Source organism: Condylura cristata, unplaced genomic scaffold (genome assembly GCF_000260355.1).
Source record: "Condylura cristata isolate star-nosed mole 26May11 unplaced genomic scaffold, ConCri1.0 scaffold00024, whole genome shotgun sequence".
Classification (NCBI taxonomy): domain Eukaryota; kingdom Metazoa; phylum Chordata; class Mammalia; order Eulipotyphla; family Talpidae; genus Condylura; species Condylura cristata.
In genome coordinates, this window is record NW_004567125.1 from 17,538,206 (window position 1) to 17,551,901 (window position 13,696).

The 13,696-nt window shown below is 32.2% G+C and overlaps 1 protein-coding gene across 3 annotated transcripts in view; it reads left to right on the forward strand.

Moving 5' to 3' along the window:
- SUCO (SUN domain containing ossification factor) overlaps window positions 1–13,696 on the forward strand; it is a 62,317-nt gene that overhangs the window by 17,346 nt on the left and 31,275 nt on the right. For 2 of the 3 annotated variants that reach the window (XM_004688486.2, XM_012729170.1), the window contains exons 2-6: window positions 4,278–4,386; window positions 5,977–6,087; window positions 8,101–8,255; window positions 9,192–9,329; window positions 9,528–9,675. In XM_004688486.2, the coding sequence (XP_004688543.1) occupies window positions 4,278–4,386; window positions 5,977–6,087; window positions 8,101–8,255; window positions 9,192–9,329; window positions 9,528–9,675 (661 nt within the window). The remainder of the gene's footprint in view (window positions 1–4,277; window positions 4,387–5,976; window positions 6,088–8,100; window positions 8,256–9,191; window positions 9,330–9,527; window positions 9,676–13,696) is intronic. The other variant, XM_012729171.1, reaches the window with a different exon arrangement.

Here is a 13,696-nt window from a genome sequence, read left to right on the forward strand (position 1 = left end):
ATATATATATATATATATATATATATATATATACACACACAGGCAATTTATAAAGATAGTGTAGTGTTAGCATATCCCTTCACTTAGCTCTCTCTAATGCTAACCATCTCACATAATTATAGTCAGTTGTCAAAACTAATAAATTAACATTGGTATAATACATAGACTATCCTTTTGATACTATATATATAAACTGTGCTTAGAAACTTTTGGGACGAGGGGCAGGTGGTGAAATGTCTTTAAACTAAGATATAGTTCACTGATAAATACTTAAAATAAAAGTGAGTACATTTTTGCAGGCAGTTGTATGGATTTCTACTTAACTCCTAACTTAACTCTACTTAACTCTTAACCCATTAATCCAAATACGGCTCAGTTCAATTCTCTTCCTTAAGTCTAGAATTCTACATTTATTCAGTACATAATCAAGTCCACTGATCTAGAAATCACCTGGACAAATGTAGAAATATCCTAAATAGTGTCTTTTATTCACTATTTGTTCATTGTAGACATTATAGTATAAATAAAATCTGAGTTTCAAGGACATATTGCAGTATTTTTATATATGATCAACAGTGGATGAAAAGATGAAAGAGCAAATAGAAATAGTTCAAAGGTATAAATTATCCCCATTTGTAATTCTCACTGAACAATGTTTTTAGGCAAAACTACTTACTTAAATTTCTTTTCTTGGAAGTGGAAATATTTTAATAAGTATTATAATGGATAATATTGTGTGTTTACTATGTGTTGTCTAGTTCTCAGTGCATTAACGTATCATTGAATCCTCAAAACATTCTGAATTAGGTAAATTAATTTTGAGGAAATAGCACAGAAAAATATTTTATGAACTTGTCTAGGATCATATAAACTGTGTAGTTACTTGAGAGTAAGGAGGTGCAAAAAACAGGAATTTTGGTAGTAAAAGTGACAGGGATATAACATGGGGACTTTGATGGAGGTTAAGGCATGTTGAAATGTGGAGGGGTGAAGTTGTTCCGAAATTAATATAGTTACAGGCATGTAATATTTTAACAGCTTTATTGACGTATAAATTATATACATTTATATTAGTCAGGATTCTCCAGAGAAACAGAACCAATGTAATGGATAAATGGAAAAAGAGAGAGGCATCGACCCACATGACTATGGAGGCTGCAAATTCAGATGACTTGTCAGTAACCTGCAAGGATAGCCAGTGGTCTAGTTCTACTTCAAGCCCAAAGGTCTGAGAAACCAAGAAGAGGATAGGGAGCCAATGGTGAACTTCTATTTTGAGTATAATGGCTAGGGAACCAGAAGTGTGGGCTGATGTCCCAGGTCAGAGTATGAGTGCATATTCATCTTTCAACAAGTGGTGTGGGGAAAACTGGATGAAACTATATCACCATTGCACACTGTACACAAAAAGTAGCTCAAAATGGATTAAAATTTTTAGTGTAAGACACAAAACCATAAAATGCTTTGAATTTAACAGACAGAACTCTACATTACGTTGGTTTTCAGTGATATCTCTGTGGGTATGTCTTCAAAGGCAAGAGAAATGAGAATATAAACAATGGGACTATAAAAAGCTAAAATAACTTTTGCACAGTGAAAGAAACGCTCATTAAAACAAAAAGATACTTTACTGAATGTGAGAATTTTTGTATCATATGTTCCATAGGGGACTACTATCAAAGATAAAAACTCATGCAATTCCATAAAGTAAAACAGATACCTCAATTAGAAAATGGACAGACCAGTTAACTAGACATTTTTCCAAAGAAGACATGCAGATGGCCAACACACACACACACACACACACACACACACACGGAAAAATGCTCTTCATCACTTATCAGGGAAACACAAATCAGAACCACTATGACATATCATCTCACACCTGAATGACCCATATCAAAAAAAAAAAAAAATCCAGAAACAGCAAGTGTTGACAAAGATGTGGAGAGAAAGGAATACTTGTATGCTATTAGTGGGAATGCAGACTACTGTGGACCATATGGAAAACAGTGTGGAGGTTTCTCAAAGTATTAAAAATAGATCTATTAGGGCCCTTCCTGGTGGCACAGTAGGTTAAAAGCACAGCACTAATGAGGCTAAAGCCACTTCAGCATGAGTTCAATCCCTGCTAGTCCCGGAGGTGATCTACATGGCGTGGCAGAGACCTCTCCTGACCCGCCAGCTGCTTCCCTCAGCAGTATACTTCGTCAGTGGGCCTGTTCTGCTCCCCTCTCTGTCTCTGGTGAATCCTCTCACCACCCCTGTGCCTCTGGCCTGTACCTCAGTTCTGTAATGCATAAATAAATAAAGCTTTAAAAAAAGATCTACCAGTTGATCCAGCAGTTCCACTCTTAGTTATCGCACTAATTTGTAGAGATATGTGCACTTTCATGTTCATTGAAGCACTACTTAAAGTACCGAGGTTATGGAAATAACCTAAATGGTCAAGGTCAGATGACTGGGTTAAGATGTGGTTTTTGTACACATCTTGTACACAAATGTATACAAAATAATAAGTACACAAAATGGAATTCTACTCAGTAATTAAAAAAAAGATGAACTCTTGCCACTTGCAACAATATGGGTGGAATTGGAGATATTTTAAGTGAAATAAGCCAGAAGGAGAAAGACAAATATTGCATGGCTTCACTTACATGTGAGATATAAAGAAAAAAACAAAGGGTCAATCAAAACTAAACCAATAACAACAAACCCTAGGAATATTTCTGTACAATTAAGGTTCCTAGAAGAGAAGGAGAAAGGGAAAGATATAAAGTGTGGAGGAGGAACTTGTTTTATTTATTAAGTTTGCTTTTTTTAAAAAAAAATTAATTGCAGATTATCTGCCAATTACTTAAATCTGTTCTTTCAAATAACCATTAGCTAACCTCCAATTTAGAATGGTTGCCCACTGCCCTAGGATTTCTTCCAGTCACCGTGGGGCTTCCCTTCTCTCATCTCAGTACCATATTGTAATTTGGTTTCATATTTACCTTGTTCCTTCATGTTAAAGTCTTCTTGGCAGTTCTTTTTATGTAAAAGTTAGAATAAGCTTACCTAATTAAAAACAGTTATCCTTTTTCTTCAGTATATGGTTTTCAAATTTCCAAGTATGTATTTACTTGAATTTTATAAAATTGACTTTTTTCCAGGTAAAAGACTTGTACAGTAGTGCAAGTCTCAAATAGTTCTGCTTAGAAGTTTATTTCTTGCTAAGTTTATATTTGACATTTTATTTTTATTTTTTTTTTTTTTGTAATTGAGGACTTTAATATAACATATAACTGGCAATGATGGTTGACAGTCATTTGTTTCTGAAGTTTAGACCCTGGTATGTAATATAAGACTTAGCATGTAATTGACAGTCATATGCAAGACTTATTTTAATGTGATTTTCTTTAAATTTCCTACTTCTATAAAGTCATCTGTTATTTGGCATTTTACTATCTCTTTCCATTTTAATACCTCTTTTATCTTATTGTATGTAATAATACTGATAATGGAATAAGCAGATACTGACATGGCACATGTAATAAGCCTAAAAGTTAGTATCAAATTTAGTAAAGAAAACTAAAAGAACAAGAATGTCCATTATCTGTTTCTCAGATATCTTTCCATAGCTACAGAAATAATCATGATATTTTTCATTGGTATTTTCACACGGCAAACAATCAGATCTATCTTGGTAATAGCAATGGTATATTATTCCTTTGGTATGAGCTTAGAGACTTTACAAGTTTTGCATGTAATTTCACAAATATTACTTACCTGTTGTAGTATTCATATGTATATGCTGTGTGGGTGTATGCTATTTATGTTAATTTTTGATGCCACTGTTTCCTATGTAAAAGAAAAAGCTTTTTATTCTTTAAAGTAGTTTATGTAGCTTTGAATTATCTGTTCTTAAATATTTGGTAGGATTTAGACTATCATTGGCAGCTGGTATTTTTCTGAGGTTATCTCTGACAATTTTGTTTCTTCTGTGATCATTATCAGATACTTTTTTTGAAGTCTTTCCTATTTTACTTCCTTGAAATTCATAATATCTTAATTGGAATACTAATAATGCTATTTACATCTTTCTTAGATTATTCAGAAGAATGGCCCTTGGCTTATAATCATTTGTTTTCGTTATGAAATTGTTAAGTTTCTAAGGACATAAGGAGCATCTCTTTGTTTATTACTTCAAGTTCTAGCTCATAATAATAGGGACTATGTTGGCTTAATAATTTTTCCTTTTTTTTTTTGGGATGATGGTGACTGATGTTTCTCAGGCTTCCCAGTTGGCATGTATGTTGTAAAGAGAGTTCTTCAGCTTCATCATATTACTCTCAAGATGACAGCTGTGCATTAGAAAATGAAGATGTACAATTCCAAGAAAAGGTACCATAAATAAACTTGTCATTATAATTGTCAGCTTTCTAATAAGACCGCCTACAATCATTTGGAATAAAAATAATTTCAAAGATACCAAGAAAATTTGGTGGTAATTTTCCTGCTATAATCTGTGGAGTTATTCAAATAACTCTGAAATTAAGCCAGCTCTGAGGTTTATATGTTTGTTCTTATTTCATTATTTTGAATATCATAATATTCCTAGTCATATCTTAGGAAGAAAAATAATCACTGTTCAGAGAACTGGAAATTAGTGGCTCTATTTTCAGTGCTCTAAATATTTCCTAAAGAAACTGTGTAGTCTTATAAACGATAAATTGTGAGAAGTGAAGATTATAGAGTTTGTAATCAGTGACTGTATTGTTTGTTTTATATAACTGAGTAGAGTAAGTAGACAGAATCCAAACATCCTACTTGTTTTAAAATCATTTATCATTTTAAGTAATCAAAGGTGAAGGTGAGTATAGACTAAACTTGGCTCCCTTCTTATCCACATATTTATTTCAAATTGTACAAGTAATTTATGCTGACTGTAAAATAATCATATAAGTATCTCATTCCTCTCTTCAAAGGAATTCTAGTTTACTGTTTCTTGTGAAAATACATTTTTTGTGTACATAATGGTATAAAGGCATACAATTATATGTCTATACAAATTAATATTTAAAATGTCACATTATGAATTCTCTACCGACTGATTTTTTTTCCCTTCCCTTTTAATGTCTCTGTATTCTTCTGGATAGCTGCACTTGTATTGCATTGTATAGGTATGCTGTAGTTTATTAAATATTTCTATAATGCAGACTTTTCCATTGTTGCTTACCTCTGCGTGCGTGTGTGTGTGTGTGTATGCTTGGGATTTGGTGGGTTTTGGGTGGGCATAGTTAGAATGGATTATTTAATTTTTCGAGTTATGTAGGATTTATTTCTAGGGTGGAACATTTAAAATTTTGAAGACTGTTGATGAATATCTACAGAAGAGTATACTTTTACACTTTTACCCACAACTGTGAGAAAGATACGATCTAATTTCTTTGATGAGAAATGGAAAATTAAGTGTTGTAAGAGTAAATTTAAGGGGAGCATTAAGCAAGGAAAGCTTTATTTCAATAAACACCTAGGTACCCAGTATGTGAGACAGGCTTAAATAAGCAAAGATGAGGATGGATATAATTTTGTTTTTATGAAAATATAAAAGCTATAAGGTAACTTTTAAAGACATAAAGGCATTTGAAGTTCTAGTTTAAAAGTGAGTTAAGTATAGATGACACAAAAACTAAATATGTATTATAGACCAGCTGTTTACTTAGCATGTGCCTAACACAGAGTGCTTGTGGTTGAACTGAAGCCCTTATTAAGAAATCACATGAAATTTTAGAACTCATTGTACATTTTCAGTGTAGGGGCAAGGAAGATAGACAAATAGACAAAAAGCATATAAACATAGAAGCAATTAGTGTCAAATGGCATAAAAATATGTTTTTGTTGTAAAGCATAGAAAGATGGTCTTCAATATTTCTTCAGGAAAATTTTGTGAAACAATTTTATCAGTTACCCTTTTTTCTTTATTGACTATAGGATAAAGAAGAGGGACCTGTCAATGCTGAATTACCAGAAAAAGTGGGTTCAAACTTACCTATTTCTCCAGAAGAACATAATTTAAAAGATGACTACATTGAGGATGTACAAGTAAGCTATTTTGGTCTGATTTTTAATATGCCCTTTTTAGCTACTTTACAAGATAGAAAACCTGCTTGTCACCATATTGTTTTTTTCTGTTTGAATTACCATATATTTAGTTTTCAACTTATGAGAAAATGCAAAATTACAGATAAACATGACATTTCTTTGTCGTAAAATTTGAGTGTAAATCCTTATTATTCCTTAGGTACCATTTGGTCCATGTGTCTTGTCTCCGTATTTTCATATGGCAGGAGAAATTCTTATTGTAACTTATCACAAATATTTGTATATAGAGCTTTATATTTAGTATTTTGATACTAAATTTTTGTCACTTAGTGTGGAAAATGCTAATAAATAATCGATTAGAATGTTTTTCCTTTTTCTCATATTACATATCAATATTATTTCCAATTTGTTTACCAGATTTTATGAAAGATCTTTAAAACTAAATCAGAATGTAAGCTGACCAGAATGCTAAAGCATCTGGAAGCCATTTAATATCGAATGCCTGAAGAAAGTCAGGATATTTGATCTAGAAGAGGACTAAGAAAAACTAAAATTTTAAATATTAAAAAAAAAAATCAAATCTAGATTCTTTTAAAAATATAGCCAGGATTATTTTATGACCTAATGGGTTACCATATCTCAGGAGATAATACTGAGTTTCAGTATATTTGTTCTGTAAGATATTTGTAACAGGGTTGTATATTTGTAGAAGTAAGAGAAGTATGATGTTGATAGCCCCTCCAATTACATTATTATCCTGAACATTATTATCCTGCCACTGTCATTTTCTGGGATTTTTATCATGACTTATTCTTGCTTAAATATTTTGAAGTGATACACTATCTTACAGGCTTGTGCTGTTCAGTATAGTAGCCACTACCTTACATGTGGCTGTCAAAAACTGGAATTGTGGGTAGTCTGGCTTGGGATTTGCTCCACAGGCAAATTACACTGATTTTGGAGACTAAGATAAAGAGAAAAAAAGAATGTAATATATTTCATTAATTTTTTAATATTGAAATCATGTTGAGGTAATTATAATAATAGTTTTAATAGTCTCAAGACCTCTACAATAAAATGCAAACTATTAACATTATTTTTTAATTTTTCATTCCAATACAGATAATTCCCTAACTGGTCACATTCTGTATTCTTCTTACTCTGTGCCTTGTGTTTTCTTTCTGTTCTCATTTTGGCCCTCCTTTCCTCTAGAGTCCTTGCTCTTCTAGTCTGCTGTAGTTCATAGTCTCTTTTTTCCGTGAACTGAATACTTTTGATACTCATTTAGGAAGGATTGAATGTCTGCTTTGTGTTAAGTCTATGTTAGACACTGAAAATATAAATACCAGGAGAATATAACCCTTACTCAAGGCACTTAAGTATAGTTGAAGACATAAATAAGGGCAATTAAGATGTTACAGGTGTATGTATTCTATATAGGAAATAGTAGAGACAAATAGAAAGGGAATGACTAGCTCTGTTTCAGGTTGGTTAGGGAGGTTTTCAAATATAAATAGGTATTAGGGAGATTTCACACTTTTTTTTTAAGACAGGTTAAAGAATTCCCAGGCATTAAGGATGAGAACAGCAAGAATCACATGTTGTTTGATAATGTTAATTCTATATAGTTTGTATTAGTGACACACATAATCTTACAAGCTGCTTAGGGACAAGAATGTGTGTTGTTTTATTTATATAGGATTTTTGTGTTGCTGCTAGCATTAATTAATTAATTATAATAGCAAAGAAATATTTGTAGGTCCTATAGGAAGGAAGAAAGCCATGTTCCTTTGTTCTAGCTTATGCATTGTGGTAAAAATATATAGAGCCTGTGTTTTAACATGAAGTATATTCCTTAGGGAATATATTAGAAGAAGGAATTTTTATTAAAGTACTTTTTAGTGAGCATTCTTTATATTGTCACTTTTGAAACTTTTAGAAATAAAATCTATTTAGCAAGAGATAATATATTAATCTCCATATTTACTGTAACTGACTTTTTATGAAAAACAGAATACGGAGTCCCAAAAGTTAAGTTCATCTGTGGTTCAGACACTCCCTGCAGTTGATCTACATGAAGATTCATCCAGTGTAGTTGTGGGCAGTGAAAACATTGAAAATATCTCCAGCTCATCTACCTCAGAGATCACTCCAATTTCAAAGCTTCAGTAAGTTATTACAGAGAAAATCCGTAATCTCATTAGATAATGATCAAAAACTGTAATCTCATTAGATAATAATCAAAATTTTCTTTTTAGGTAAGTCATCTTGACAAATTTGAAGCTGAGGCTATGTGGCAGACCCAAATTAAAAAATGCCTGTTTTATGTTATATATTAGTTTTTAATATGTTGATCTTAAAAGAAGTATTTATCTGCCTAACTCAGTGAAATTAATAAGATTTCAGCTGTGAGATGTCTATGTCATACATGTATGATATGAGTTGAATTGAATTGATTGGATTGAAGGAGTTACACATAAAGATGTTATAGTTACTGAACAAGGGAACTGAAGATATGCTTAGAAATGATTATATTTAAATTTTTTGAATACTGCTTATTCCAGAAAGAATGTAAGGCTAGGTACTGTATATCTGAGCAGCACATTTATCTCTCCATAATATTGAACATAACTATTTAGTAAAAGGCAAATAAGGGAGGGACAAATATTAAGGTAAATATGTTTTCAGATGATATTTTACAATAATATCATCTTACACATTTCAATAAAATGTTTTTCTATAATAGATGGTTTTCAATACTACAGGCAACAATTTTAACTTTGATAGAATATACTAATAGAACTGAAATATTAGAGAAGATGCATTTTGTATATAGCTAATTCTTATTTTTAAAAGGACCAAATATTAACCATAACATTTTGTGTTACAATTTGGTAACCATTTAGAAACCTAGGACATTGGCAAATCAAGAATCAACAGTATATTTTACATGATTTAAAATACGTGAATTCTTAAAAATAGTCTTCAGAGTTGTTAAGCATTTTTCTCTACCTTAGATTTGAAAATCACTGACGTCATTTTAAACTTAGGCTACATTATGTCCATTAAATTACCAGCTTGTCTTTTTTTGTTTCTATTTTTAGTGAAATAGAAAAATCTGGTACTATTCCTGTAGCCAAGCCAAGTGAAACTGAGCAGTCTGAAACTGATTGTGATGTTGGTGATGCCCTTGATGGAAATGATCAAGTTGACCAGCCTGCTTTTGTCAGTACACCTGAAAGGTGAGTATCATCTCACTTGTCACATTTGAATAGACTTTGGTGTGTGCTTAATTCCTCTTTATGATAAAGAGAACACTGATCTCTTGGTGCTCCTTTCTTGATTTACTTTATAACTGATAATTACGATAGTTTAAATTATATCAACTCATTATGCACCTAAATTTTGTGTATTTAACATATATCTTTTATTTCAAATAGTCTTGGCCAGCATATAGAAAATGTGTCATCTTCACATGGCAAAGGAAAGATAACAAAATCAGAATTTGAATCAAAAGTTTCAACAAGTGAACAGAGTGATGGTGATCCAAAGTCTTCATTGAATGCTTCAGATAATTTAAAAAATGAAGTAGGTATATAACTCGCCCTGTCACCTACCTTATGATACAATGAATTTTTGTTATTAGCTATCTTGTATTTTGCTAACCATATTTGTCATAAAATTTGGGATTAAGTGGTTAATGATGAGTATAAAAGTGAGGTAAGCGTTGTACCCTAGAACAAATGATTACGATACCGTATTTATTTATACATAAAGGTTTTCCAAATACATATTCTCTTTAATTATATGTAATTAAGTCATTTTCTGTCATCATTGACTTTTTAATAACAGATACATTAATTTATGTAAGCAATTTTTTTTTAAAGATTATTTATTTATGCATGTTGAACCTGGGGTACAGGCCAGAGGTACAAGGGCTGTGAGAGGATTCACCAGAGACAGAATGGGTAACAAAACAGGCAGATTGATGAAGTGCACTGCTGAGGGGAGCAGCAGGCGAAACAGGAGAAGCCTGCTGCGCCATATGGATCACCTCCGGGCTGGGGATTGGATATGCACTGAATTGGCTGCGGCTGGTTTGCAGTGCTACGTCCTAACCCTCTGCGCCACAAGGGAGGGCCCCTGTAAGCAATTTTTAAGGGAGATATATAGAAGAAGCACTATTAAGTATTTTTAGAATATAATCTTAACTCACCAATATAATGCTACATTTAAGCTCTTCAGCAGTTTTAAAGGGACCTTTTACCTTTCATTATATGTATACAGAATATGCTGCAACTAGATCAGTTTATTTTGAAAAATATGATTCTTACAATAAAGACAGGGCTCATCCTAGTGTATGTGTCCCGTTTTGCCTTTTTTTTCTCCTGAGTTCTGCTTTGACTTTCTGTAGAGGCAAGTACAGAATTTCCTGAAGAAATACAGAAAAAATTTAGGTTATCTTCAGGTAAGATATACCAAAATAAGAGAGATGAAAGCTACTGCATGAATTTAGCAAAAACAAAACATGTGGGATCAAAAAATAATATAAAGTTTAGAGTACCTTATCTACATTTGTTCCTTTTTTTATGAGTCTTGTGTTCTCTACTTTTCTTTCACATGTTTTCGGGGAATCTGAATTCACAGTGAACTAAAATTCATTGTGGAGGCTTACTATCACTGGATCAGCTCTTTCTGTAATGCTTCCTATAAGTATAGGTGCTTACGTAATTCATAGTTCAGCATCTTAAAAGAACCAGTTCCCCTTGAAACCAAATCAAGCATATGTTACAGTTGTGAAACACTATAGGCATAAAATTAAACAACCATTACAGAAAGATCGTCTTTGGAACTATTCAAGTGTCAAATGTAAAAATTCAAGCATGGTAGCCAACTTTATCCTAAATTTATTTGTTCTTTTGAATAATTATGAGCAGAAGTGAAACTGCCCATTACCTAAGGAACTTAAATGATTCTTAAGTCTGCTAAAGGTAAGGGGTGGGACTTTTAATTGTATTATCACTACCTAAATAAATTAGTATCACATAAAAATTATAGAATGAATACATTATGCAGTACCTAGTAGTTTTGCTTATTATCTAGTTCAGGGTAATTTTGTGTAGTTAAGTTTATGTGAATGGGAATGATTGTGCTTTCTGATGCAATTTTTAAGGAAGATTTATTTACTTATCCATACAAGAATTGGGTATAAGCCAAAGGTGCAGGGGGTGAGAAGATTCACCAGAGAGAATGGGGAACAAAACAGGTGGATTTACTATAATACTACTTATGGGAGCAGCAGGCGAGTCTAGCTCCTTGGCCCTGCTGGCATGGAACTCATTCATGCTGAAGTGGCTGGCGATAGCGTGATAGTGCTGCCTTTAACATCTGGGCCACCGGGGAGGCCCTGATACAAAATTCTTTTTTTGTGTTATCCATTAACTCAAGGATTTGTATAACACTGCCATGTTTGTAGGAAGTATTTTTTTAAAGTGGTTTGATTCTATTGTTTAGTTTTCTTATTTATTGCTAAGAGGTGACAGTGTTTGCTTTGCTTGAGCATCAAATAGTAATATGTATGTTTCAGAAATGTGCCCTGTATAACATATATGTACCATGTGTTACTTGTGCCTTTTACCGATATAAAGCTGTTTAAATAGATTTTATGTAAGCCTCAAGGTACTTTTAATAAATACTTTATATGTTATTTTAGGAATACGGTTATAATTAGCTAGTGGAGTGAATGAATGTCCTTGGATACATTATTCAGTTTAAAAAAGTTAGATTGAGTTTTCTGCTTTACTCAGATTGCATTTCTTCTTTCCTATTTAGATATAATCACTTTGTAACCACCACACTTTGATTTTTAGAGTATGTTTTTAGACTTTTCCCAAATACACATTACTGTAAATAACATACTATTATTTGGTGTAAAACTTGAGCTTTGTCTACTCATTGTTTTTACTGTTGTATTCTTGACTCTATTACAGTTTAGCTTTTCAATTAATAGTTGTTTTGTGATAGTACAGGCAATAAATACTATAGTAAGCATTCTTGTGCATATTTTCTTACATATGTCTTAATTTTTTTTTCACTAATAATTATACATAGGAGTAGAATTTCTGGGTGATAAAGCATATCCATCTTTGTTATTTAATATTGCTAAATTTCAAACTCCCTTTAATAGCTATCCCTATCAATAGGCATGCCATACTTGGTGACAAAATTATAACACTTAACCTCCATCAGATTGATATACTTTATTTGCTGTCTTTCATTTGTATTACCTCATCATTTTTTGTTTTCTTTTTGCTGAATTTATTGTACCCCAGCCGCCAACTTAAGGTTTGTAGGCACTCTTTATACAGTAGTCAGTCTTTTTTGACTTAATATTTTGAGATACATTTTTCAGTCTCTGGTTTTGATTATAGTTTATGATTATAGTTGATCATAGATTCCAGCAGTTCTAGTCTTAGATTATCTACCTGAAGGATATAAAAACACCATGAAGGTATAGATGCACTGCTGTGTTCACTGAAGAACATATGATTTTTTTATGTTTAATTTTTTACTTTAGTCAAATATATCAGCCTTTTAAAAATGGAGCACTTTTCATCTATCTCAAAATTTTTATGTAAATGTACTTCTCCTTAAGGATTTTTTTTGTTAGGGATTTATTATTTTTTTAATTTTAGGTATTTGACATAGATGTACTACAATTATATAGCATTTAATAATTTGTGCAGTTTATATATGACTAATAGTTTAGGATATAATGTAGGGTTTTTTGTTGTTTGCATCTCATGCTTGTTTTACCAACTTCTGAGGGGATACATCCTGTGCTACTTAGGTCAAAGGTTTCAGTTCTTTGAAGAAAAACATAATTTTTAAATAAACAAATATTTTTTTTACCTAGTTTTAAAAATTTATTTAATTGCATTTTTTAATTAAGGGAGTAATGGTTTATAACACTGTTGAGAGTTAAGGTTCATACCTCTTCCAGTGTATATTGCTGTGCAACATCCATCACCAAAGCATCCATAATCCTCCACCATCATTCATTGGGCTTCCCTTCTACCACTGTGTTCTTCATCCCCTTACTTCATCCTCTGGTAACAGTGACATTTCTAGGTTTTGCTTTGTCATTGTCTAATCCTTTGTTATGTATCTTTGTAGTCCACATACATGTGGAATCATCTGCATTTGCCCATCTTCCTACCTATGTTGCTTAGTAGAACCTCTGCTTTCAGCCATGATGTAGCAGATAGACCTTTATTGTTGTTGTTTCTTACTAACTCAGTAGGGTTCCGTTGTGTGTGTGTGTGTGTGTGTGTGTGTGTTCTTAATCTATTAAAGGCATTTAGGTTATTGCCTTTACTTGGCTAATATAAACAGTGCTTCAGTAAACATAGGAGTGCATCTCTACCTTCATTATGTTTTTATATCCTTCAGGTAGGTAACTTAAGAGTAGAAGTGCTGGAATCTATGATAAATCTATCTTAAAATAGTTTGAGAAATTTCCATTCTGTTTTCTATAAGGGTTCTATTAGTGTGTATGCTTACCAATGTATAAAGGTTCCTTTTTCCCCACACCCTCAACAACTTTTGT